Genomic DNA, 26,587 nt, shown 5'->3' with positions numbered 1-26,587 from the left:
TTTCATTTAAATGCTTTATTCAGTTTAATATTTTCATGTTAAAAAAGACTGTGTAGTGAACTGAAATAAAACAACATAGTTTCAAATGATCAAAACAATTCCAGGACAACAATTATCAACCAAAAAATACATGTAAAATATTCATATTTCTAAACAAATCTGCATAATATATAGATGACAGTGACAACAGGTCTATTTTTCATATTAATTAAAATGCATGTAAATAAAATTGATTAAAAAGAACATATCTTTTTTTCCAACGGCATTTACCCTTAATATTTTGCATTACTTTAGCAGCGGACTGCTGAAATTAATCATGCTCATCCTGCCAATACCTCAGTTCTAACTAGTGGGAAACTCCTGCTTTTCCTTTAAAAATTGGACCTGTCACCTGCAAGGTCGAAATCTCCCTCTTTGACAAAATAAAAATCATGCTTTCATCATTTCAGTTGTTTCGATAGTCTTTTCTGTGATTGATTTTACTGTATTGCAAAAACATAATAAAAAGATGTCATGAAGGATGTTCTTTTAGGAAATGCCTGTACCAAGTCAGGAATATGACAATTGTTTTTCATTTGTTTGATGTGCTTGTGCTTTTGATTTTGCCATGTAATAAAGGACTTTCAGTTTTGAATTTTCCTTGGAGTTGGGTATTTTTCCTATTTTATCTTTTAACTAATTAAATCAATGTTTAGATAATTAAATTTATCCATTTGTGCTGAAGTATTAAAAAATACTTTGTATTTCATTACAAAATTTTGAATGTTGTCATCCATATCCCCCAAAATGGAGCTTAAAAGAGGGAGAACTCCAACTTTGTAGCTCAAGAAGGTTGGCAGGTAGGCATGCATATGATATACCAAATCAATGCTAATTTTTTTATTATAAATACAATTATCACTCTTGTACATCAAACTATTTATAAAATCACAGATATGTTCTGCATTTGTTCAACATACATACTGGAATGCAAGCATGTGATCTATAAAAATTGTAAAAAAAATATCTATTCTACATACATACTGTTTAAAGTTAATTTTCATATCGTGTAAAGACAATATATGTTATCACATTGAAGTGTCGTGTACATTTCAGAAATATTTTTTCGTCATCTTAAAATGATATGTAAAATTAAAAAAAGTGTAAGTCTTCCAAAGAAGACATGTGCAGCCTGCTGTCTTGAAATAATCCTGCAGATGAATCTGAATAAGGTTAGTAAGCCTTTTTCAAAGAGATGTTGACTAACAAATTGATATTAGCAGAGATTGCTTAGTCCATACTGGGACTATTATACTATCCATATCTTGTAATGGGAAACCTAAAGATCAAAAATAAAATAGCAGGTATGCTATTTCATGTTCTATAGAATAATTTGTGCTTGTTTGGTTGAACTCTGTCAAATCATTTCCAAAGAGTTGCCGATTAACAAACTTATAAGCAGAATGGTTAAAGTCCATGTTTTGGTATAGTAAACCCCAAAAATCATTTTAACTGCTAAAAATAAAACAACAGGTGCACAACTTTATGTCCTGTAAATTTTTTTTTGAAAGGTTATTGAATTTTGAGAAGCTGCAGATTAAAAAAAATTGACACTGATGGCAAACACCAGACTGAAGTGATCACAAAGTGTTGCTAAATCTGGATGCTGTCAGTATAACAATAATACTGCTAGACTCTTCTTTCCTGTTTGATTGAACAATAATCATCAGATCAGGTGAAAAGTGTTAATATATCAAACTGTAGTCTTTCACTATAACTTCCATCAGGAAGTTGTGTCCAAACAGTTAATTTTAGGTCAATAAATTATTTAGATTCATTAACACTAATAATGAATGCACTGTGATTGGTATCTCAATTTACCACAGTTTATAGTCAAATATTTAATCTTTCTAAATTTTTTACAACATATTTCGTTTAAAAAAAAAATCTACACTTTTTATAGCTGATTTATACTCATATTTGAGTCTAATGCCACATGAGAATGATTTAGAAAATATGACACATAAATGATAACTTCACTAATTTAAAAACTAAATTCTAATCATGTGCACAATATAAAAAAAAAAATCAATAATGTGGTTTCAGTGGGGAATTTTAATATGAAGCCTATTTCACTGCATCAAACTTAAGAATTTCATATAAACAGATTACTGGATAGCCTTTATTGTTCTGCTATAGACAAATTTCTTCATGAATATACTCTTTTTGCATTGTATAAGATGGGTCTGGGGTCTCAGTCAACCTCTATTCTTACCATACACATCCTTTTATATGTCATTCTAAGTACTGAGTAGCACTAAGAATGCCCCATGAATCCAAACACCTAACATAGACAAACAAAAAAGGTTTTGGTACAGATAGGTTTCAATGTACATGTATATGAGACTTGCTTATAAGTGAGATTTGAGCCGGATATGCTAAGAGTAACTTGGTATCAACAAATGGCACTTTGTAAATATGAAACCATAAGATGAAAAAAATGTTCATGATAATCATTAAACTATGGCATATATATCAAACCTCATACAACAGACTAATTATGTCACATTGCAAAAAAGTTTTCAAACATGTGAAGGATCTGTGCTAAGTGATATGAGGTCTTTCCAAGAATGTAACAACAGAGAACTCACAATGACATCATTATTTCCCCTGCTAATGTTTCTTATTCCCTATAATATCTTTTAACTAATTTGAGATATTGAACAGACAAACAGGTAAATAGATATTTTAATCACATAATTTATAGTTTGTTCTAATTGAAACTAAGGTGAAACAATGTAAAAATTGTATTCTTTGTGAATGTCTACCTCACTTTTTGATTTTGTTTGCTTGCATATTAATTTGTACCTAAAACATGAGCAACTAGAGTTTTTGTTATGGTTGAATGACTTCATACATGACATCATTTAGTAGACAAACATGTAAATATATAAACATTTTTACAAAGTTTATAAATACCATACATTTGTAAATACCTTTGTGAACTATGACCTTTTAAAAACCATATTTACAGCTTCACCTATACAAATATGTTTTATACCAATGATCACATAAAGCACATGTGACTTATCCACATTCTATTGTGACAAAAATAAGTTCAATATCTAGAGTGTTCTGAGGACCAACAGTTTAACTATGAACACAATATTTGAAATGCTGTGACTAATGGTTTCCATGGTAATGATAAAATGTATGACATACTTCTTTAGATCTGGAAAAAACAACACAGAACCAATTAAATGTATACACAAACATGTTATGTATCAGTTGTGGATCCAGGGGGGGTTTCGGGGGTTGGAACCTCCCCTTTTTTTTTTGACGATCAATGCTTTTGAATGGGGACATATGGTTGGTATCCTCTCTTTTAAAAATGGCTGTATCTGCCCCGGTGTATATTGTAATATTTGGTATTTAGAAACCCCAGGTTTTTTTAGGTTTTTTTTCCTGAGTTTTCTGTGAATAAAAAACAAAAAGAACACATGCTCTTTTTCTTTTGTGATAGTGGCTATACATATAGTTGATTGGACATTAGGCTGACATATAATCACATTCAATATTGCATCTAGCATTATCAGTACAGTTTTTAAAGTTACAATGTTAAGTTGATTACTATTTTACAATGTTATCTTGATTACTATTTTCAATCTAATCCAAAGTTTAATGACTATGTTGAATTTTGAAATGCCTGATTCTAACAGAAGCAGTAAAATCTTGTTTACTCTAATGAGAATCTAAAATAAGCATATCATGGAAATATAAAATTTTTAATTGTCCATAAGGCCTTTGTTAGTCTTATATGGTTTTTTTTCAATTTTGGTTCATTTATATGTTTTGGAGTTTATTGTGACGTCCATTTTTGATGAACTAGTATACATTGTTGTTAAGGGGCCAGCTGAAGCCCGCCTCTGGATTTTCTTGCTGTGTTGAAAACCCATTGGTGGCCTTGGGCTGTTTTCTGCTCTTTGGTCAGGTTGTTGTCTTTTTTCTTTGCTAGTAATATAGTCATGGCATGAGAGATGTTTAATGATCGACAAAATATACGATAAGATATTTTTTCAGATTGGTGATTCACAACAATTATGATGCTGTGGATTGGCCTGAGATACCAACTGTTTTTTTCATTCTGACACTTATTCTTCATTTTCATACAAAACCTGCCTTTTATCAACTTGTTACATCTTTTGCATCTTTTATGTGATTTTTCAGGTATTTCATCATTCCAAATGTCTTGACTTTCTTTTTGCCTAAAAAAAAAATTGTAAATCATTGACAACAAGTAAAACTGTGAGCTACTGCTCACTGATGATACCTCCACCGAAATATTTCGGTAAACAGGAAGTTGTTGAGTGATGAATCTGAAAAGGCATCACACGGTATAGCTGACTTATATAAACCCAAAAAAGCAAATTTCAGAAATCCTTGTCAAGTAGTTCCTGAGAAAAATGTGACGAAAATTTTCAACTTGGCTATCATGTGTAAAATAATACAAGTGTTCGGTAAACAGGAAGTTGTTGAGTGATGAATCTGAAAACACATCACACGGTGTAACTTACTTATATAAACCCTGAAACCAAATTTCAGAAATCCTTGTCAAGTAGTTCCTGAGAAAAATGCGACGAAAATATTCATGGGATGGACGGATGGACTGACGGAAGGACAGACAGAGGTAAAACAGTATACCCCCACTTTTTTAAAGCGGGGGTATAATTACTACTGGTTACAGATTATTTCCAAGAACTTTTTTTCACATATTTACAAATTGCCCTTGATTACTTTATGTATATACAATTTACATATTTACAAAATAGCCCTTTGTTTACTTCATGCATATTCACTTTAAATATTTACAAAATAGCCCTTTGTTTACTTTATGCATATATACTTTACATATTTACAAAATAGCCCTTTGTTTACTTTATGCATATACACTTTACATATTTACAAAATAGCCATTTGTTTACCTTATGCATATACACTTTACATATTTCAATTGATTACCTTATGCATATACACTTTACTCATTTACAAAATAGCCCTTTGTTTACTTTATGTATATACACTTTACATATTTACAAAATAGCCCTTTGATTGCCTTATGCATAAACACAAATATATTTGAAAATATTAGGCAATGACATGCATACAATTAATACAACCGAACAACTATCACAACCGTTTATACGCATAAAAATAGATTTACTTACTACTCTAAGTAATTTCATAATATTCTAAATGAAAAACTAGAACAATAAGAGTGACACTCCAAAGAAAACAAACTGGATCTGTATTCTGTAGTAATAAGCATTGTGTATAAGTTTCATAACATTTGGTTGCGGCTAACTTAAGTTAGAGAACGAAAACAAAAAATTCAGCAATTTTTCCATTTGTAAAGGGGCATAACCCTAGAACGGTTAAAGTGACACCACCAAAATTCAAACTTGATCTGTATTTTGTGGTAATAAGCATTGTGTATAAGTTTCATAGCATTTTGTTGAGGCAAACTTTAGAGAACAGAAACGAAAAGCTGTATTTTCCATTTGTAAAGGGGCATAACTCTAGAACAATAAAAGTGACACCCCCAAATTTCAAACTTGATCTGTATTTTGTGGTAATAAGCATTGTGTATAAGTTTAATAACATTTGGTTGAGGCTAACTTAAGTTAGAGAACGGAAACAAAAAATTCAGCAATTTTTCCATTTGTAAAGGGGCATAACTCTAGAACGGTTAAAGTGACACCACCAAAATTCAAACTTGATCTGTATTTTGTGGTAATAAGCATTATGTATAAGTTTCATAACATTTGGTTGAGGCAATATAAAGTTAGAGAACGGAAACCAACTTTGGGACGTACAGACAGACAAGGGTAAAACTTAATGCCCCCTCCGCTACGGGGGGGGGGGGGGGGGCTTAAAAAATAAACTGCTTCGCTGAGCGCGCTGGATACGCCCGCAGAGGTCCAACCCTGAACAGTTGGGGCAAAAATGGACACAATATTCAAGCTTGATACAGGTCTGAATTTGGATTGTGATTAAATATTTGACATATTATAGGTTTCTGAATATATGAAGTCAAAGAACTTGAAATTGGTTATAAGAATTGAATTTATATTCAATTAAAGATTTCTTGCTGTTGTGCAATATACTGTGCTGTTGCGCAATACTTAGTAAATCTGTTGTCAGACTATAAACAAATAAAGTTCAATAACTTCTCAATGTTATATCAGAAATTTATAAAAAAAACTAAAGGGAGGTTATCTTAATAGATATAAATCAGTCATCAAAGTTTAATGAAAACTGCTCTAAGCACTTGAACTTTCAACTTGAAAATCACACCTTTTTTTATGAATAAAATGTTATAACTTGGAAATGTAAAATCAAAAATTTATAAAAATCAAAAGGGAGCTTACAACTATAGATATAAACAATTTACCAAAGTTTCATTCAAAATGCTGAAAGCATTTTTGAGTTATTGTCCGAAAACTGGAAAATCCCCCTTTTTGTAATGAATAAAACCCCATAAATTGGAAACTTAGAGTCTAAAATTTATAAAAATCAAAAGGGAGCTCATGTAGATAGAATTAAACAATTCACCAAAGTTTCTTGCAAATTGGTGAAATTGTTTTTGAGTTATTGTCCGATAACTGGAAAATCCCCCTTGAATAAAACTCCGAAATTTGGAAACGGTAATTCCAAAATTATAAAAAACGAAAGGGAGCTCACGTCAATAGATATAAACAATTCACCAAAGTTTCATGCATATTGGTTACAGCGTTTTTGAGTTAATGTCTGACATGTTGACGACGGACGGACGGACAGTCAACGGTATACCTTAATACGTCTCGTAAACAGACGTGTGAAAACCATACAGGTAAGACAAATTGCTGATTATAAAAAAATATGGCATTTTATTCTTAATACTTACTTCATCAGCTGGACCTACAAGGCTCACTTGATACTCTTGCTGATAAAGTCAGTATCAAAAATAAAATTTCCATTAAGGATAATTTATATATATATCAGTTACTTCAACATAAATACATATATATATATATATATATAAACAAGTCTAAATTGAAAACAACGTTCAAACCTATGATTGCGTTAGATAAGAACCGTAATTTTTATACGTGTGCATGTTAAACAAATTTCTAGGTAGAGGGGTCTAAATACAGCACAAACAACATTTTCCAAAAGCCCAAAAAGGTGAAAAGTATATTTTAACAAATCGCATTTGACTAACAGGTTGAACAACTGATGTTCTTAAACCCTGCTGATATATATATATATTAAAGAAAGGAAAGATCCACACGTTACATTATAGTGACTGTAATTAAAAACAGTTAAAAATATTCAGGGATAAATATAATTTGTTGTCCTCTTCCTCACCTTTTCTTTCAGCCAATGCAGGCTGAATGATCTTTAGTTACTTTGAGAGCATTAGCACTGTCATTATTATTTTCATCAGGATTACGTTTGTCTGTGTCATAATCTTTATGCTTTCTTTGTTTTGTTATTTTTTTTGTACCAGAAGTACGTATCTTTTATAAAAGAGAGGCGAAAGATACAAAAAGGGACATTCAAACTCATAAGTCGAAAAATAAACTGACAACGCCATGGCTAAAAATGAAAATTTAACAAGTACTTGCATATTCAATGACTATCTTATAACTTAATTAAAACAGTCACAACTCCAAAACACCTATATCATATTTCATAATTGTAACCAAACTCTAAAGAGACCAATGATCAAATGTAATGGTACAACAAGTAACAGTATTTAAAAGGATACTTACCAAATATAGGTAATAATTGTTCATCACAAATCATAAACTGCCTATTGGAGGGATCCTGAAATGAAATAATATAAGTGTTTGTTAATATAAATTATGTATATTTGTTCATTACAGATTAATTATTCTGAATGTCAGAAGCCATGTCAAAGACATTCAAATATATGAACAAGTTTGTCATTTTTGTTTTAGGTGAACTTTCAAGCATTCTAAGAAAGACAACTCAATTTTCATTAAGTTTTTTCGTATACTTTGCCTTTTATCTTCAAATATTTTTAAATGAAAAAAGCAGGTGCCCCTGTAAATTTTTATAAATGATACCAGGCTTTAAATCTAGTATGCCAGGTGCAAGTTTCGTCCACATAAGACTCAACAGTGGTGTTTGAATTGAAACAGTTGGAATGCTAAATCAATTATGAAGATGAAGAGATCAAAAACAATCAAATCAAAAAGATGTGCCAAACATTTTATGAACATTAAATTTACAGAAAAAGACCATATCAATGATATTTCTTGTCAGCACAGGATACTAATTTTGATTATGTGAAATTTACATCAATATTTGTGTACATAACAAATAATATACAGCAAAAACTATTATTGGAAAACTGTATTTATAAGAGATCTCACAGGAAACTCATGAAATGTTTTCAATAATGACAATGTAATCCTTATGAAACAAAATTTATAAAAATTTTCATGGCAGTTTCTCTCTCCCTTTAGGGGTTAAGATATTTTATTTCAGATCACTAGCCCAGGACTTATTGGCAGCAGAATTTACTAGTCCTGATAGCCTGAGTATGCTTACACATTGAGAATTTACTAGTCCTCTTAGCCTGAGTATGCTTTACACGTTCCGAATTTACTAGTTCTGATAGCCTGAGTATGCTTACACATTCAGAATTTACTAGTCCTGATAGCCTGAGTATGCTTACACATTCAGAATTTACTAGTTCTGATAGCCTGAGTATGCTTACACATTCAGAATTTACTAGTCCTGATAGCCTGAGTATGCTTACACATTCAGAATTTACTAGTCCTGATAGCCTGAGCAAGGATCCGGAAATTTTTCCACACAATTTCGGTCATTTTGAGATGATTGAAAAGTTGATGCCCCTTTCCAAATTGTCGATGTCAACTTGACTAGATTCATAGCATCAACGAACTTGTATTGCTGTTTCATCGCATTTACTAAGTAAATGTCTTACCATTACCATGAAGAACAGTTTAGGGAAGGCAATACTTTAAAATTGAAATGATTTTAATGACTCAAAATGGTATATCTCAGACATTGCTAGTCCAAATAATTATGACGTCTTGCAAGGCTATTTAATTTTTTTCTGTGATGCTTGCAAGACGTCATAATTATTTGGACTAAGACATTGCTTACGTTTCTTTCGATCTGGTAACAAAAGTTAAAACTGGAAGTTTTCGATAAAGTTGTGACAAAAGTTAAAACTGGAAGTTTTCGATAAAGTTAAAGTACGAATAATTCCGGATTTATTTCCGGGATTTGTTTTGTTTATCAAATTGACAGGAAATCACCGGCTTTTTATATTTTATTACCTTTAAAAGTGTTTGAATGTAACAGACAATAGTTGCACTCGTTTAATTTAGCATGAAATCAATCTGCATTTTACGATTAAATATTAAATTTCATGCATGCGTATTATATAGTAAACATAGCACATGAAAAAATACTTTTTTCTCCGTAAATTTAGGTTTAATTTTTAAATCAGATTTGATGATTGTCTTTGCTGAAAAGTATACACTTGTCAGGGAATTTCAATTTTTGTTAAGATATTATTTTGAGCTTGTGATGACTGTCAGGTGTGAATTAAAACCACAGGTAAAAAGTGATTAGCGATCATGAGCCAATGTTTCCAGTAGGCATTGATATAGATATTAGGAGGACCCTCAGGATTATCAAACTACTGGAGTGGCAGTTTTATTACAGGAAAGGGATTATAAACAAAAACAAGTGATCACAACTTACACAAGACAGTGCAAAATGGCGATTAAGAAATCCGATTTCAAACATTGAGTCAATGAAACGACCGAAATTACTTCTTTAAGAAAATAAAATTTGTCCTAAATCCCAATTACTCGTTTAGGACAAATAGTTTCATCTTAGGACCATAGTTGCCAACTGACATGATATTCGCGTGTAATACACGCTTTTTCAACGGTTTACATGCGAGGATTTTATCACATAGCACGTACACGCTTTTCACCACTTTACACGCAATTACACGCTTTTTCGTTGTTTTGATTTTTTGGTTGTTAGTGATATCGCGATTCTCTGGTTTTTTCATTATAACACGATAAATACCGAAATTTCAAAGAATTGTTTGGTGGCCATTGTTTATTTTTCTATATGGACGAACAGCAAAAGCTCTTAAGGTAAGTAGTTTGTGATTAGTTTTTACGATTTTGGGACTTTCTTTCTTTCAAATTTACTTAGGGGAAATGTCCACAGAAAGAGGTAGCTTTCAGGACCTGTACTGTCGTCTAAAGAGCCGATTTCTAAGCGAAAACGATGTGTACGTACCAAGATTCAAGATTTATAAATTATATTTGGGAGTTCGAGTTTAAATCATCGAGGGATGAGTAACGCATTGTGCACTCTATGTTGCAATCATAACAATACATATGAGAGGAGAACTAAAATACATAGCTATTTGATTAATGCATTTAACAATTATAAAATATTTTTCTTTTTCAGTTTCAAATGTAGCCAACAGATTTTCACAGGCCATAGGGGATGGAAATATCACGGAACTGTTGGATCAGTTCTCATAGTATTAGCTGTCTTCTTATGAACTACCCAGTTTTGACCAGGCAAAGTTTGTTGGGAGCAATGGCAGAGATCATAGATGACATTTTAGATGGCAAAAAAACATTATGACACTCTTTCAAAGCTTCATGAAGCTATTTTAGTTCAGCCAAATATCAATTCTGACTGTGAGAGATCATTATCAATTATAAAGAAATTACCACTGAATTCTGATCAGAACTCGACAATGATATATTGTGTGCCTTGTTATCAAGTAAATGTAACCAAACCAGCAGGTGTTTTGACTATGTGCCTAGTGGTGTTGCTTTAAAAGCAGCAAAACAGACCAATGTTGAATACAATAAAAGATTACAGTTGAATATTGTTTTTTATATAAACAAATTTGCATATAATGTGAAATTATGAACATTGTTCATATTAAAAAGTCCGCATCTACGTCACGCGTTTTCACATGCATAAGAAATCGGTATTGAAAGTACCAGAATTGTGATAAATACATGATACTGATCAATCCTGTTATTTGTTCTATTTTTAAAACATGTACAAAATCAGTTCAAATTCAAGGAATCCAGTATGAAGCAATTGAATCTGATTGGCTTAGATAAAAGAATGAGGAAAGGATTTGCACTTTCTATTATATGGTAATAACAAGATTTTTATTACTAGTCTGTTGGGCATATTGGATTACAAATTTTGATTGCCAGAGGCATAAATATTCTAGTCCAGGGCATCAGGCTTGTAGATTTTTTTACCCCTGCCCTGTAGAGCTCTTGCTCCTTTTTTTTTTAAACTAAATGGTTACAGTAACATATCAGAACAATCAACTCATTGGAATGTTTTATATGGAATGCAATACAAAATTCTACAATGCATAGGTAATTTATAATACACACCTGCTAATCATAAAAAAGATCTATTACTCACTTGTAGATTTCTTTCTTTAATTATCTGCCACATTTTCTTCACAACCTCATTTCTTGCCAACTACAACATAAAAAGCCAAAAAGAGAATTTCAGAATAGATTAAGAAAATTAGTAATTTATGGTTTAATTTCTCAAGTATCACATTCTATTACATAACTTGCTCTTTCAACATTGATAGAAGAATGCAGTTAATCATATAGTAAACAAATATCACATGAAACAGAAATGTATATCTTAACATATTTTCTTAAAGACTTTTGTAAAAATTTGAAGATTATCAGCCTCTTACACATTCATGCTTCAAATTAGAATACCACTGTCTACATTTTATACATTAACAAAACACTTTTCATGGCAGTCATTAAATTCAGTATTGGAAACAGCTGTAAGGAGGAGGGGTTCTACAAAAAATACTATGACATCAAGATTCAGATTGAAGTTTCAATATTAAAGTCAGAGGCTCAGACCCTCATGTCCCCAAATAACCTACCTCAGAGACATGGGTTAATAAACATTCTGATATTGTGGTTATCATGGTCATTTACAATATCTAAATAAATAAATGTCCATTTTTAAATTGTCCTTTTTTTTAAATCAAAAACTACCCACATTGAAATGTTTAAAACATCTTAAATTCCCAATTTTCACACTACACTCAAACCAGAACATTAAACAGTTTGAAATCTGGTTTCAGAAATATTGTTTGACAAATGATGCATTTCTGATGAACCTATTACAAAAAGTTATTCTGAGCTGACCTATATAAATAAAGAGCTGCGCGATGAGCGCATGATACGCCCGTCGCTTTTTCAAAAAATAGAGTTCCATAACTCCTCAATGTTATATCAGAAATTTATTAAAAAAAACTAAAGGGAGGTTATTTTTATAAACATAATACAGTCATCAAAGTATAATGAAAACTGTTCAAAGCACTTTTGAGTAATTGTTCACAGAATGGAAAATCCCCCCTTTTTTATGAATAAAATCCTACAACTCGTAAATGTAAAACCTAAAACTTATAAAATTCAAAAGGGAGCTTATGTCAATAGATATAAACAATTCACCAAAGTTTCATGCAAATTGGTTACAGCTTTTTTGAGTTAGTGTAGGACATGTTGACGATGGATGGACAGACAGAAGGACAGACAGACAAACAGACAGACAACAGTATACCATAATACGTCCCCTGAATGTGCGCATAATAATTATTGACAAGTAACATTCTATTACTTGTTCACAGCAACCTTTATTTCAAAATTACAAATATATGGCAATACCTTATCAGCACCCATAACATCTGCTAATTCTTGAGACAACAAACATGGCCGACTATATGTTGATGTGCCTAAAAATATATATATAGCAAACATTAAATAAAAGAGATAAATTGCTAAGTCAGTTAAAGTCACAATACTAAAAAAGATTCAATTCCTTTGGCAGTGTACATCCGAATAACAAGATATTTTGATTTCCTTGATAGAGGGTTGCTGTTTACACAGAGAGATCCTAGTGGTGAGGTTGAAATCATCCCTTCAAATATTTTCCAGACACCATCACGAGGTTGGTAGACCGTTTTGGAATATCTGTGTCACAGATGACAACAGATATGTTTCAATTGTCGTAACTATAATCCTGTCCTGTTTTCTTGAAATATGACCTAATGAATTAGACTTATCACTGAATTTGTACTTTCATGAGTAACACGAGGGATGCCATATATGGAGCAGGATCTGCTTACCCTTCTGTAGCACCCGAGATCACCCACAGTTTTAGGTGGGGTTTGTGTTGCTCAGTTTTGTGTACTGTTGTTTGTCTTTTCATTGTTTTTCGTATTTTGCAATGGCATTTTTAGTTTGTTTTCGACTTATGATTTTGAATATCCTTCAGGTATCTTTCGCCTCTCTTTTGTAATTTTATTATTTTGATTTGAAAGTTTGAAGCAATGCATAACAGCTGAAATCAAGGGTTTTTTTTCAATTCAAATGTATATGGGAGGGAAGAATGTGACTGCATAATGCCCCCTCAACCAATTTACACCCTTTTAGCATCTGCAAATATCAAATGAAAATACAAGCATAATTAACCAAAGACTTATGTTCAAAAATTAATCTTTCGTTTCTACCTTCAAATATTCATTTAAAATGACCTACTCTTAAATACTTGTCTGTCTTAATATTTTCCATCAAACTTTATTTCTGTTTTAAACTTATTTTTAAAACCAAATCCGCATTTGCTTTGGAAAGTCTTATATTACACAGAAATTGTGATAACATAAAAAATTTCAATGTAAATTGATCCAAATCCAAAATAAAAGCAAAACTGACCAATCAAAAAATTATGATTTTTAAAGACTGTGTAAACATTTTACAAATAGAACTTCAGATTATTTTCATGAATCCTTTTGCCAAATATCCATTTCAAACAAATAGGTTATGCTTAGACTGAGTTTATAATTGACCGAAAGTCTTTAGGTAATATCACCTACTGTACTTTATGGGTGACAATGGCTACCAAAGATTAAAAAAAAATGACATGCACCTAAAAAAATGCATTACGTTTACCCATGTGGTATGATAATGAGAGATAACCAACACCTAAACATGGAGTGTAGCATCAATCAGGTGAAGACTATCAATCTTTGACAATATTCTACCCTTTATTGTTGGGTGAATGTTTCATTGATGTTTGTTTCAGATCCCTCTAAATATTGATGGACAGTTCTGTAAAATTGTGCTGTGTAATTGTTTTTATAATTTATTTGTAAACTAGATAATTCACTTTTATAAATATATGAAATGTTTATAGTGAATCTATTCTTACCCTTCTTTTCTCTTTTAACAGGAGTTTTTCTTTCTTTTTTCTGCAAATAGAAAGATAAGTTAGTTTCTGCTACAGTTTGTTACATTTAGCACAGTGTACTGCACTATACTTGCCTATAATTACTTACATCCACTTCATTTAAACTTTAATGGATAGTTGTCACATTGACAATCATACCACATTTCCTTATTTTTATATAAATTTAAACAACTGATCAAAACAACTTAAAACCTCATATTCAAATTTTCAAAGTCCTGTCATATAAAATTTATGTATTTTCAACCAAGAATTTAATTGGATTTTTAACAAAGTAATTTTAATTAAATATGCTTGCCCTCACTTATTTTACTAGTCCTTTGTAAAGTGTAACATAGGGCATCCGTTCAGCTGTGCGCGAAGCACAAATAAGCAACGACGTCCGGTTAGAATGGGGATGTTAAATGTGATGTCTCATGTAAAGAGAGTGCCAGGCTCTTTGCATGTAAAGAACCTTGCTAAAACTCTTTGAGGGGTCCATAGGTGGCCTGTTACAAGGCAAAATTTCTGTCCCTATCCAATATACACTCATTTTCCAGCAGCAGTCCAAATTTCCCCAACCTTCATCCCAGTTGGCCTCTATTACAGGACCTACCAATTGTATTTATTGTTATTTTGTTCTCATCCTGAACATGCATGAAATATTTGCCACTGAATGTTTAGCGACCAACTATCAATCCATCAATTTACTGTTTACATATGTTTGACTGTATTACGGGTTTTCCCAATTTAATCTGGCATAAACCCATGGTTGTCAACAAAAGAAAATATACATATTTTAACATATGATCATTGATGTGTTTGCAAGATTACTACTTTTATTAATTAAATTTGGAAATAGGTTTTCAATTTAAGTTACAGTCAATATTAAAATATGACAATGTGTCAGATTATGAGCAACTATAGGTCACCGTACTGCCTTCAACAATGAGAAAAACCACTACCGCATAGCATGTTATAAAAGGCCCAGACAAGATGAATGTAAAACAATTCAAACACGAAACTTACAACCTGATTAATGTACAAAACAATAAACGAAAAGAAAATGTGATTTACAACAACAAAGGACAACCACTGAATTACAGGTTCCTGACTTGGGTCAAGCACATACAGAATGTGGTGGAGTTAACAGTTAAGCATTTATATAGTATTTATAGAAAGACTGCAATTACATGACTGAATATTAAACTCAGAAACTAGGTCATGATGGTCCAGTGAAACAGTCTACATCATTCGTAAATATAGCTCAACATGCAGACTTATTATACGTTCAGGTATTTCACATCCAATTTTTTATGGAAATATTCTTTATAAAGCACAAAAATGTCAGTATTCACCTCTGAAGCTAACAAAACCTTTAAATAGACTTATTAAGAAGGGATATAGTTACGATACTGTTGTCAGGTCATTAAAGATTGCATATTTTGGCGTTAATATTGATTCACTTATAGGGTCTTTGCATCGGCACTAAACACATTTATTTAAAAACCAGTTGTTGGCATGTAACGGGTTATGTTCTTCTCATATATGTTATGATGGTATGATACTAAACCCCTAACGGGAAGGATTGTGCCTGATATTCATATGATGAAGACATAATCTTTCAATCAGTTTAATTGAAGTCTGGAGCTGGCATGTCAGTTAACTGCTAGTAGTCTGTTGTTATTTATGTATTATTGTCATTTTGTTTATTTTCTTTGGTTACATCTTCTGACATCAGACTCGGACTTCTCTTGAACTGAATTTTAATGTGCGTATTGTTATGCGTTTACTTTTCTACATTGGCTAGAGGTATAGGGGGAGGGTTGAGATCTCATAAACATGTTTAACCCCGCCGCATTTTTGCGCCTGTCCCAAGTCAGGAGCCTCTAGCCTTTGTCAGTCTTGTATTATTTTTAATTTTAGTTTCTTGTGTACAATTTGGAGTTTAGTATGGCGTTCATTATCACTGAACTAGTATATATATTTGTTTAGGGGCCAGCTGAAGGACGCCTCCGGGTGCGGGAATTTCTCGCTGCATTGAAGACCTGTTGGTGACCTTCTGCTGTTGTCTGTTCTATGGTCGGGTTGTTGTCTCTTTGACACATTCCCCATTTCCATTCTCAATTTTAAGACTTGGATGGAGAGTTGTCTCATTGGCACTCATACCACATCTTCTTATATCTAGAAAATTTCCTGAGCACACGGATAATAATCTTTGACACAACTAGGAAGGAAATAGAGTTAATACTGCTATACATGTGTCAAACATTAATTTTGAGCGTGTCGGTCGCTATTTTAAACTTATCTTTATTAGTAATTGGAAAAGTGCTAGGGTACGTTGGGAAATGGGAACCACCATTATATTTTTATTTGGCCTTATGTTTTGAAGTTGCAGCTCATATATAAGACTTTAAAAATTACCGTATAAATTTTAACCTCACTTGAACAGATAAGAAGTCTATTTCAGAACTGTACTAAGCAATGGAGAAGTGGCATTTATAAAAGGGTTGGTTGTACGAGTTTTATTGGTTTAATTTAAGCCTGTTAAAAAATTGAGAAGCATCAATCAAGTTCTTAATTTTTACAGAAAGTGAGATCTAAACTCCATCAGGCAAGTTGACCTTGGATATTTTGACACTTTATTCAGGTTATCAAGATATGATAATATACACATTGTATTTTGCTTTAAGACTTTAGTGTCTGATTTTTCATGAAACAGATGGATTAAGAAAGCATATTATGTACAGCGAAATTTGTATATTTGAGTCAGAATCATAAAAAATTCGTAAGGGTTCCACAGAACCCAGTGTCTCGCCTACTTTTTCTGTTAATCGCAGGCACAACAAAAATGAGGAAGTAAATCAATAAAAATATTTCTCTTGATACCATCTTTTGATTGTAAGAAGCTTCTGTCCAAGTTTGGTAAAAATCCAGGATAGTTTATGAATCTAATAAATGTTTAAAAACTTTAACTGCAGACTGAATGTAATGTTAACTGGAAGAAAACAAAACTTCCTTCTAGATACTACTATTTGATCATAAACAAGCTTATGTCCAAGTTTGGTACAAATCCAGTATAGTTTAAGAAAGTTATTAACATTTCAAAAACTTTAACCACAGAGTGAATATTTGTGGACGCCGACGGAATGTAGGATCGCTATGTCTCGCTTTTTCGACTAAAGTCGAAGGCTCGACAAAAAAGACGTTCCTAAGTTGTAATAAAAGCTGGGCACAGCTTGATACGACCGCAGAGGTCGAACCCTGAACAGTTGGGGCAAGTATGGACACAACATTCAAGCTTCATACAGCACTGAATTTGGATTGTGATTAAATATTTGACACAGCAAAGGTTTCTGACACAGAATGAATGTGGTCTAAGAACTTAAAATTTTTTAATTTACCTATTCAAACCATATCATTATTATTTGCTCTTATATATAAATCAGAAATAACCAATTTAAAATGGAAAATTTTAAAGAAAAAAAAAGAAAAAAAAAATCCCCCCCCCCAAATGTTTTGAACCCCCTTATGATTCATCACCCCCAAACTCAATCCCAGCCTTCCCTTTGTGGTATGGTACCTGGCAGTACAATTTCAGAGAGATCCATACACTTGAACACAAGTTATTGTCTGGAAGCTAGAAAAATGCTTGTTTCTTGGCCCCTTTTTGGCCCCAAATTCCTAAACATTTAGGGCAATTACCCCCTAACTCATACCCAGCTTTCCCTTTGTGATATGGTACTTTGTAGTACAATTTCATAAAGATCCATACACTTACACACAAGTTATTGTCCTGAAACTAGAAAAATGCTTGTTTTTTGCCCCTTTTTTGGCCCCCGATTCCTAAAATTTTGAGGCATTTACCCCCAAAATCAATCCAAGCATTCCCTTTGTGATATGGAACATTGTGGTACAATGTCAGAGAGATCCATACACTAACACACAAGTTATGTCTGGAAGTTACAAAAATGCTTATTTTTGGCCCCTAATTCCTGAACTGTTAGTACCATAACCCCAAAAATCAATCCCAACCTTCCTTTTGTGGTATTGAACCTTATGGTAAAATTTCATAGAGATCCATACACTTAAACTAAGGTTAGAGTGCGAAAACCAATGTGTCTTCGGACAACGACGCCAACGTCATACCAATTTTTTTTGCGGTCGTATAAAAACTTGTGTCTGATCCATTTGTCCTTTTGAACAATAAATCATGCTTAAAGTATAAAATAAAATAAATATTTATCTGTTTAAATGATGATGTACACTAATAAGAGTGTGTGGAGTACCAACCTTTGTATTTCTTGATCTTGTTCTTCTACCACCACTGTTTAATTCTTCTTGTAATTTCTGAGCCATTGCTTCATCATCATCCTACAAAAATTAACCATACTAAAATCATTTTTACAATAAGCAGATATTTCTTTTCTGAAAGTTTCCATTAAATTCTTTCATTAGGATGTTCAAATACATGTTTATTGGTTAAAAATGTCATTGAAATTGTCAATAATGTGGTATCTAAACTGCACCATGTTTATCATTCTAACGTTCTAACAAACAACTTGTTTGAAGCATTGTAGGTTCCCCCAAAATATTTTGTAGATAAACCTAAATTCTGGAAGCAATTTGTTTTATTCTTGTATGTTCTATATGTTTTTCATAAAATCATCTTTACACGTATAAAAATTTGAACATTAGGTCAGCATATCTTTTCTATTTCATTTTTTTAATGTAATCAATTTGTTTCCCTTAAAATAACAATGAAAACTATTTGTTCTTGTGACATGCACCTAACTAGTTAGAAAAAGCATGTCAGGGGATCAAAACCCCAATATATGTGGGGTATAGATAATGGTAAAACTAACATCACCATCTGATGAATCACTCATGTTAGTTGTTACTGCTACCACTTTTTCTGGAGTTTTCTTTGGTTGTGGTTTCGGCTGAAAATAGATAAAAGTAACTGACCATGATATTAAACTAAAACAAAAATGATGTACACGATTACTGGGTACTGTAGAAATTATAATGAGGTTTTTATTGATGTGAATAATGCAACTGGGTGAGTATTGCAATAATAAGAACTCTCATTATGATATCTGATCCATATCTTTGTATGCAGCTTTTCCTATAACAGCAATAATAAATGCACACAATAATTCAAAATTGAGAGTAATATGAATGATTGTGAAATCATACAAAGACAGAAAGTAAAGGTTCTAAGTAGTTTATATCCCCCACCTGTACATATGCCTAATGTCAACAATGGACACTTCCTTGCCATATTAAACCAACCCTACACAGGATTTCAGATATTTTTTATTGCATTTAAAAATAGATCAGAATTGAAAAATACATCTGGCTTTGGAGGGATTTATACATTTCTTTTAGCTGACTGGGATAAAATTAGGATCATAAACGTAAAAAATTGAACCAAACTTTGAAAGCAATTTATATTTCATATATTTTATCAGAATTTTTACATGGTTCATATATACAGTATATTCTTTTGTTTAATTTTTTATTTTAGTAAAATGGTGACAATGTTTGAAGTGGTGCGTTCTTAACTTCTTATCTTCCATATGCATAGGCACTTATATAGTTCACTACTACACACTGCTGATTAGATAGCTACTGCAGCTGATTTGTATGTTAACTACCAGGGATAATTTGTGGTGAAAGAATTATAAAAGCTGTACAATGAGTACTCTAATTAAATGTTTAATTAATTTATAGATTATAGCTGATCATCTCAACGAGATTTTTTTTTATTGCTTGAGCCGGTACGGATGACTTGCAATCCAGTTCCGACAAACTAAAATATCCCTGCCTATACTTCTGGCTTTGCTTTCGTCAATATTTGATTGCGTGAATCCTTCAAATTCTTCACTCTTGTGAGAGTTCCTATTTCTTATTATGGTGATTTCCCTTTTTGAATACCCATAATTCTTAAAAGTTTGATAGTAATTGGTCATTAACAGGAAATTTTTTCATTGACTTTTTATTACTTTACCACTTTGTTTTATTCTAATCAATTGCAGTCATACGGGTTTGACAATGGTAGCATCTTATATAACTTTTAAAGTAGATCTCTTAAGGATGATGCAGGCCAAGTTTGATTGAATTGGCCCAGTTGGTTGAGAGGTATTCCTAATCTTAGATTTTAATATACAGTTTACAACTAACCACAATGCAAAGTGATGACAATAGCTTACAACAGCCTTGAGTAGTAAATACTTATTGGTCATTGAAATACAATGTATTAAAAAACTTTTTTTCAATTACTAAGTCCCTGCACAAAAATTACATATGCAGACAGACATGTCTGGCATGATGAAATGCTGCTTTGTTTTTCACGACTTGTTTACAATTAAAATCTAAAACAAACAAGATTACATACCTTTGTGGCTGTGGCTTTCTTTGTTGGTTTTGGTTTCTTTTTAGGTGGTTCATCCTCCAACTAAATAATGAAAACAAATATTCTTCCATAATATAATGTACATTGAGCATTGAACATTCAGGTAGATAAAGTACATCTATTTATATACGGGGGAACCACAAAATAGAAGTAGAAATACACAGTCTTAATTACTACAGTAGGAGTAAATGATGAAACCCTAAAATCAAGTAACATCCAAACAGACTCAGTGTTCTCCCCAGGGCCATTTAGAATTATTGTCTCAAGATAATACCAAGGGAAAAACAGTGAGGTTACAGTTTATCTTTCTTCATCCAGGAAAATTGATAACAATGACCATTTGTATTAAAAAATGTATTATTTAGTTTAAAAATCTACAGTCCATCCCCCTTTTTGCATCGAGGTTTACGTTCATGATCATATTTGTTACTTGTACCTAATATATATATAGAAATAATCAAATCAACATCAGTTTTACCCAGTTACATGTATCCTTTTTTTCAATAAACAAATTCATGCAGCAAAATTAAATATTATTAAGTAATCTATAACCAAGTAGACTCAATCCGATGAACAAGGCTTCTTTTCACACAAAAGGTACTCTCTGTCATGTCCATGTTGTTGTACTATTTTATTAGACAACGAAAGGCGTATTGTTTTAACAGGAAATCATATTTATTGACCAAACAGTTTTTCTAGGACCTTGGAAAAGTGCTGATAAGTCTTTTGATAAAAATTAACATGCATTGAGAATTTAACCATCATGAGTTACATTTAGTAACCAAGGATTAAAAAGAAGTTGAACAACAGAATTTTAACCCTTGGTTAGTAACCATCTGTTAAAAAGATTTAACAAAGGGTTATATTTAACTAAGAGATGAACAACTGTGTCCAACAGTCTATTGTTGAAGACTTTATATTGACCTTTAGATTGTTTTTATTTATTTGCATGAAGGTTGCTGTCTCATTGATGTATACAACACATTTCTTTATATACATGTTAACTATAGTATCTTTTAAATTCAAATACGAAGAAAATTTTTGTTACCTCCTCCTCTTCAGAACTTGCATCATCTTCATTTTCTTGACTATCTTGACTCTCTTCTATAAGTTCCATCACTAACTGATCTATTTCTTTTTTTCTTTAAAAAAACATGATTGTTCGTTACCGTTAAGGTTTTGAAACATGTTGAAAATTGCTTGTAATGTTTTTGCTAGTTTATTGAATAGGGAACCAACTTTTCCAGGACATTCATCAATTTTCAATGATGTATCTGAAGACACAGTTCAATAAACTATATACTTCACTTTGCAGTTAACAGGTTCTTCTGCAGAAGATTGGTAAAACTTCTGACCAGTTGAACATTTTGGTTTGTTGAAACAAAATTATAATCTATAATCAACATTTTCAATAACTGACAATCTGAGCATCACTATGAAAAAATTCACCATAATGATTTTCAACACAAGGCAAATGTAAAATTTTTTGTAATAAGTGAAACAAATTTCAGTTGTTTTCTTTGAGTATGCCTTTTTTTGTGTCAGTGTGTCTGGGTTGGTCTTGTGAGTTGAAACTTAAAACAAACTATCACCAGAGATTATGTCACCTTTGTGAATCTGCTGACATCGGCGATGAGTTCCATTATGTAATGTCTTGCCCTTTTTTCAAAAAAAGAACGACATAAATATTTACCACACTATTGTTGCACAAATGTTTTAAAATATTCTTAAATTTAATGATGTATTCACTTCAGTCAATATTGTTTTCCTAGAAAAGTTGTGTAGATCTATTATTAAATATATATCGGTGAAAGTCTGTCCTCCTGGTTAAAAAACATTTATTTACGTAATTTTCACACATGCAAAATATGTTTTATTGTGTATATTATCATCTCTGTAACTATGTAATTTAGTTAATGAGATCTCTGTAACTATGTAATTTAGTTAATGAGAATAAAGATCTATCTATCTATCCATTTGAAATACAAGCTCTGCATTTAGAGCATACACAATATAATGTTGGTGAAGGTAAACCTCATACAACCATGAGTTCTACCTCTGTTGGAAATAAACATTTTCTAAGGAAGACAAAAAAACTAACATGCATTAAACAGTATTGTCAATCAGCTGATCATTGTTGATGTAGAGTTATCTACCTTCACGAGTTACTATCCACGTGCACACAACACACTGTACACAAAAGTGTCGCACACCACTATACCTTTAAAACTTATAATAATGGTTAATAACAGAAAATTAAAATGATAAGTGTACTTGAAAACATACTTATCTGAGAGGTCTGTGTCATACTGGTCCTGCAACTGTAGTCTAACTTTCTTTGCCGACAAGCTATCAAGATCGGCATCCTTCAGTATGTCTGTAAGATTTAAATAAAAGCGTGAAATGTTTGTGATATAAAACTATTTGAAATAAACGGGCTTGTGCGATATTCATGTGTCCTTTGTTAAATGTATTAAGCTCTATGTACGTAAAACAAACCTTTTATTGCTTTTCGAAGTTCATCTTGTGTGAGTGCCATTGTGTTCCGGTAAATACAAGGGGAGGTCACTCTAATGTGTTTTCAAAAATTTACAGCTTCAGACGGGGTACTTATAAAGTATAAAGTGAGAACGAAACGAAAAATAACGAATGATAATACGAAATCAAAGCGAAATAATATATTTTTAGCCCAATGGCACTTAAGAATCCGACCCTTTAGGTTTATGCAAGGATATGTATAGCAACCCATTATAATTACAGTCTATGCAAAAGTCCACGAGATTCCAATCCTTCTTACTATACAAATCCTTAGTTCTCCTTCTCCCAATGAGAAACTCCAAGAAAAGGAAATGTAAGTACCATGTACACTTTAAAATTTATTTCGACAGTGCTTGTAGTTTAAGAAACAGAACTTAAAAACATTTTGATGTTGAGTCATTTCCTTTTTTTCAGTAGCAAACTATCTGATATCTGATATCTTAATGGCAAAATTTACAACATTTCAGTAGCCCAGGTCAAAATATATGAACCGCGATGGTCACGCTGAGGTGCGATGGTGGCACTGTGACGCTATCTTGTTGATAGTTACGCCGAAGTGCGATGGTGGTAACGCTGAAGTGCGATGGTCTACACAAACTACATATATGTTATATGGTACAGTTTTACATCTCATGTGACCGTGAGAGGTCATACCGGTGTTGTATTGCCGCAGAAATTTTCTTGCGCTTTTGACTGATAACCGAACGTATTTCGTATTATTACGTGGATATTATAGCGTGCAAAATAATATTCCTTATCGCTTGTTATATATAAATTTCAACAATAAATATTAATGAAAATAATTTTTAAGAACATAGATATGTTTTGTCGTGAGAAATATATATATCAATAACAAATCATGAATACCAAAAATGGGTGTTAACGCATGCGGAAGAATATCTCGAGAACGTTTTGCAACAAAAGCGGGAAAATATGAATGCCTACTCAAATCCAATCTATTAGAAAAAACGAATTATTACAGAAGAGTGTCCTTAACCTAACTTTCAGGTATAGAGATATGATTTTTTTTTTTCTGAGACAAGTCAGAGCTTGTGACCATCCACCAGAACTTGCGGTCATCCGATGTTCAGTACTTCAGTACTTTGATTTCCCCATGTCTTCTATACTATTCATACTTGTCGACCTGTGAATTTCATTTGGTTAAGTCCTCATGGTATGGGATGTGATTTTGATATTTACCAACCGATGAAGTCTACAATGTCGTCAATCAAGTTTTGTAAATACCATGGGATAAAAAAAATTAAAGCATTGGTTTCAATACAAATCATTCGTTTATATGTTTGGTGGTATGATCCAAGGCAACAAGTGGGATTAAAATGCTTTTACACGGGTTCAGCTGCTGCGTTTGCCATTTATCGTTGACGTAAATGGTACCAGTTTGTTGATCGTAATTTCATTTTTATTGGCAAAAGTGCTTGTACATACAAAAAATAGAATCATTTAATGCCTCCTCGGCATTTTCTTGTATCTCAAGTAAATATATGTGGATCGAGTTCTAGCTTGGAGATGAGCTTCTATTTCTCTCTTGTTTTTTATGCCTCACCTAGGGGAATTATGTTTTTCGGTCTGTGCGTCCGTTCGTTCGTTCGTCCGTCCGTTCGTTCGTCCGTCCGTCCGTCCGTCCGTCCGTCCGTCTGTCCCGCTTCGGGTTAAAGTTTTTGGTCTTTCTGGTTAAAGTTTTTGGTCAAGGCAGTTTTTGATGTAGTTGAAGTCCAATCATCTTGAAACTTAGTAAACACGTTTCCTATGATATGATCTTTCTAATTTTAATGCCAAATTAGAGTCTTGACCCCAATTTCACGGTCCACTGAACATAGAAAATGATAGTGCGAGTGGGGCATCCGTATACTATGGACACATTCTTGTTTGTATATATTATTATGTTATTATTTTGGTCGGCCAGTAATAGGAGGCACTGCCTACATGCCTCCACATAATTGACGGCCCTGATATTATTGTTAAAAAATTGACAAGATTGCGTGTGTCAGTACACTCGATTCAGATTGAAAAGGGAAGATATCAGTATATTACTCCACAAGATAAAGCTTATCCAAGATGCTCCAGTTCTAATTTTAAAGACGAATTGCACTTCAATAATGAATTAAAGCAGCAACATACCGGTATTACTGCGTGCTAGGGAATATAGTGCTAGCTTTGATATTTTTATGCTGACTGCTAAGGTTTATTCGTAAATAACCATAGCTTGTTTGAACTATATATATAGGTTCTTTCATGAATAATAATAAAAAATTCTCATAATTTATCCCAATTGTCTTGTATTTTTAGAATTGTTTGTCAGAGAGTTTCATATTAAACCCAAATATATTTTACACCAAATCTAAACCATACACGTAAGAATTTCATTTCAGCACCAGTCCTGCCCTTGGTGACACTTGCATCTGGATGACTATTTAGACTGTTTAATTACACTTGTCCACGTTCATCAGCCACTAGGAGGACTAGATATTTTTTAAAACATTTTAACATATGTGTATATATAGATTCGCCTTACGTGACAAGGTAACACTACGACAATTGAAGTTATATTCTAATATAGCGGATGTGGTCGAGTGGTCTAGAGCGCTGGACATGAGGCTAAACGATTGTTGCTGTAGTGTATCAAAGGTGTGAGTTCAAATCCCGTTGAGGAACAAAAATGTGTCACCATAAAAATCTAATTCTAACACTGTTGGGTTTCATTTTCAGACTAAATGCTTAAATAATAAGGAGATGTGGTATGATTGCCAATGAGAAGCTATCCACCAATGTCCAATTGAAGTGAATGTAAGCAATTATAGGCAACTGTACGGCCTTCAACAATGCGTGAAAAAAACCCTTACCGTATAGTCGGCTATAAAATGCCCCGACATGAAAAATATGAAACAATTCAATTGAGAAAACTAACGGCCTAATTATACCAAAACAATTTACAAAAAACAAATTTGACAGACATGAACCAAGAACAACCACTGAACTATAGGCTTGTGACATAAACATGCACCTGCCCTTATTGACTCCTGCATTTGTATAACTAGAATATTTGTCCATTTGCATAAGCCACACGGAACCCCGATGACGTAATAATGGAAATCATGATGCTGCTTCTGGTGCTTGGTCAACAAACACTGAACACAATGGTTTAATGGTTATATTACTTACTCATGTTCTACTCCAAATTTTGAGCTGTTTTCTTTTGTATTGTCTATATCATGATAAATACCTAATGTTTTAATAATTGAAATGGTTCTTCCCATAATAGGTCCG

At 32.4% G+C, this 26,587-nt stretch overlaps 1 protein-coding gene across 1 annotated transcript; it reads right to left on the bottom strand.

Moving 5' to 3' along the window:
- On the bottom strand, positions 1 to 23,325 carry LOC127735745 (uncharacterized). The gene is made up of 12 exons (XM_052246031.1): positions 23,264 to 23,325; positions 23,051 to 23,141; positions 21,813 to 21,906; positions 20,747 to 20,806; positions 19,212 to 19,289; positions 18,640 to 18,720; positions 14,332 to 14,371; positions 12,789 to 12,856; positions 11,512 to 11,571; positions 7,794 to 7,848; positions 4,159 to 4,244; positions 1 to 3,211 (listed from the first exon to the last, which is right to left on the bottom strand). The coding sequence occupies exons 1-11, from the start codon at positions 23,301 to 23,303 to the stop codon at positions 4,165 to 4,167; spliced, it is 747 nt and encodes a 248-aa protein (XP_052101991.1). The 5' UTR covers positions 23,304 to 23,325; the 3' UTR covers positions 1 to 3,211; positions 4,159 to 4,164.
- Positions 23,326 to 26,587: the final 3,262 nt, after the last annotated feature.

This window comes from Mytilus californianus, unplaced genomic scaffold (genome assembly GCF_021869535.1).
Source record: "Mytilus californianus isolate M0D057914Y unplaced genomic scaffold, xbMytCali1.0.p SCAF_3, whole genome shotgun sequence".
Taxonomy (NCBI): domain Eukaryota; kingdom Metazoa; phylum Mollusca; class Bivalvia; order Mytilida; family Mytilidae; genus Mytilus; species Mytilus californianus.
This window is presented reverse-complemented; position numbering and strand designations above follow the sequence as displayed.

Coding starts and splice junctions, on each gene's coding strand:
- LOC127735745 (XM_052246031.1), bottom strand. CDS start 23,303: ATGGCACTCACACAAGATGAACTTCGAAAAGCAATAAAAG. Junction 14,372..18,639: donor CAAGATCAAGAAATACAAAG/GTTGGTACTCCA, acceptor TTCTATTTGCAG/AAAAAAGAAAGAAAAACTCC. Junction 7,849..11,511: donor TTAAAGAAAGAAATCTACAA/GTGAGTAATAGA, acceptor ATTTCATTTCAG/GATCCCTCCAATAGGCAGTT.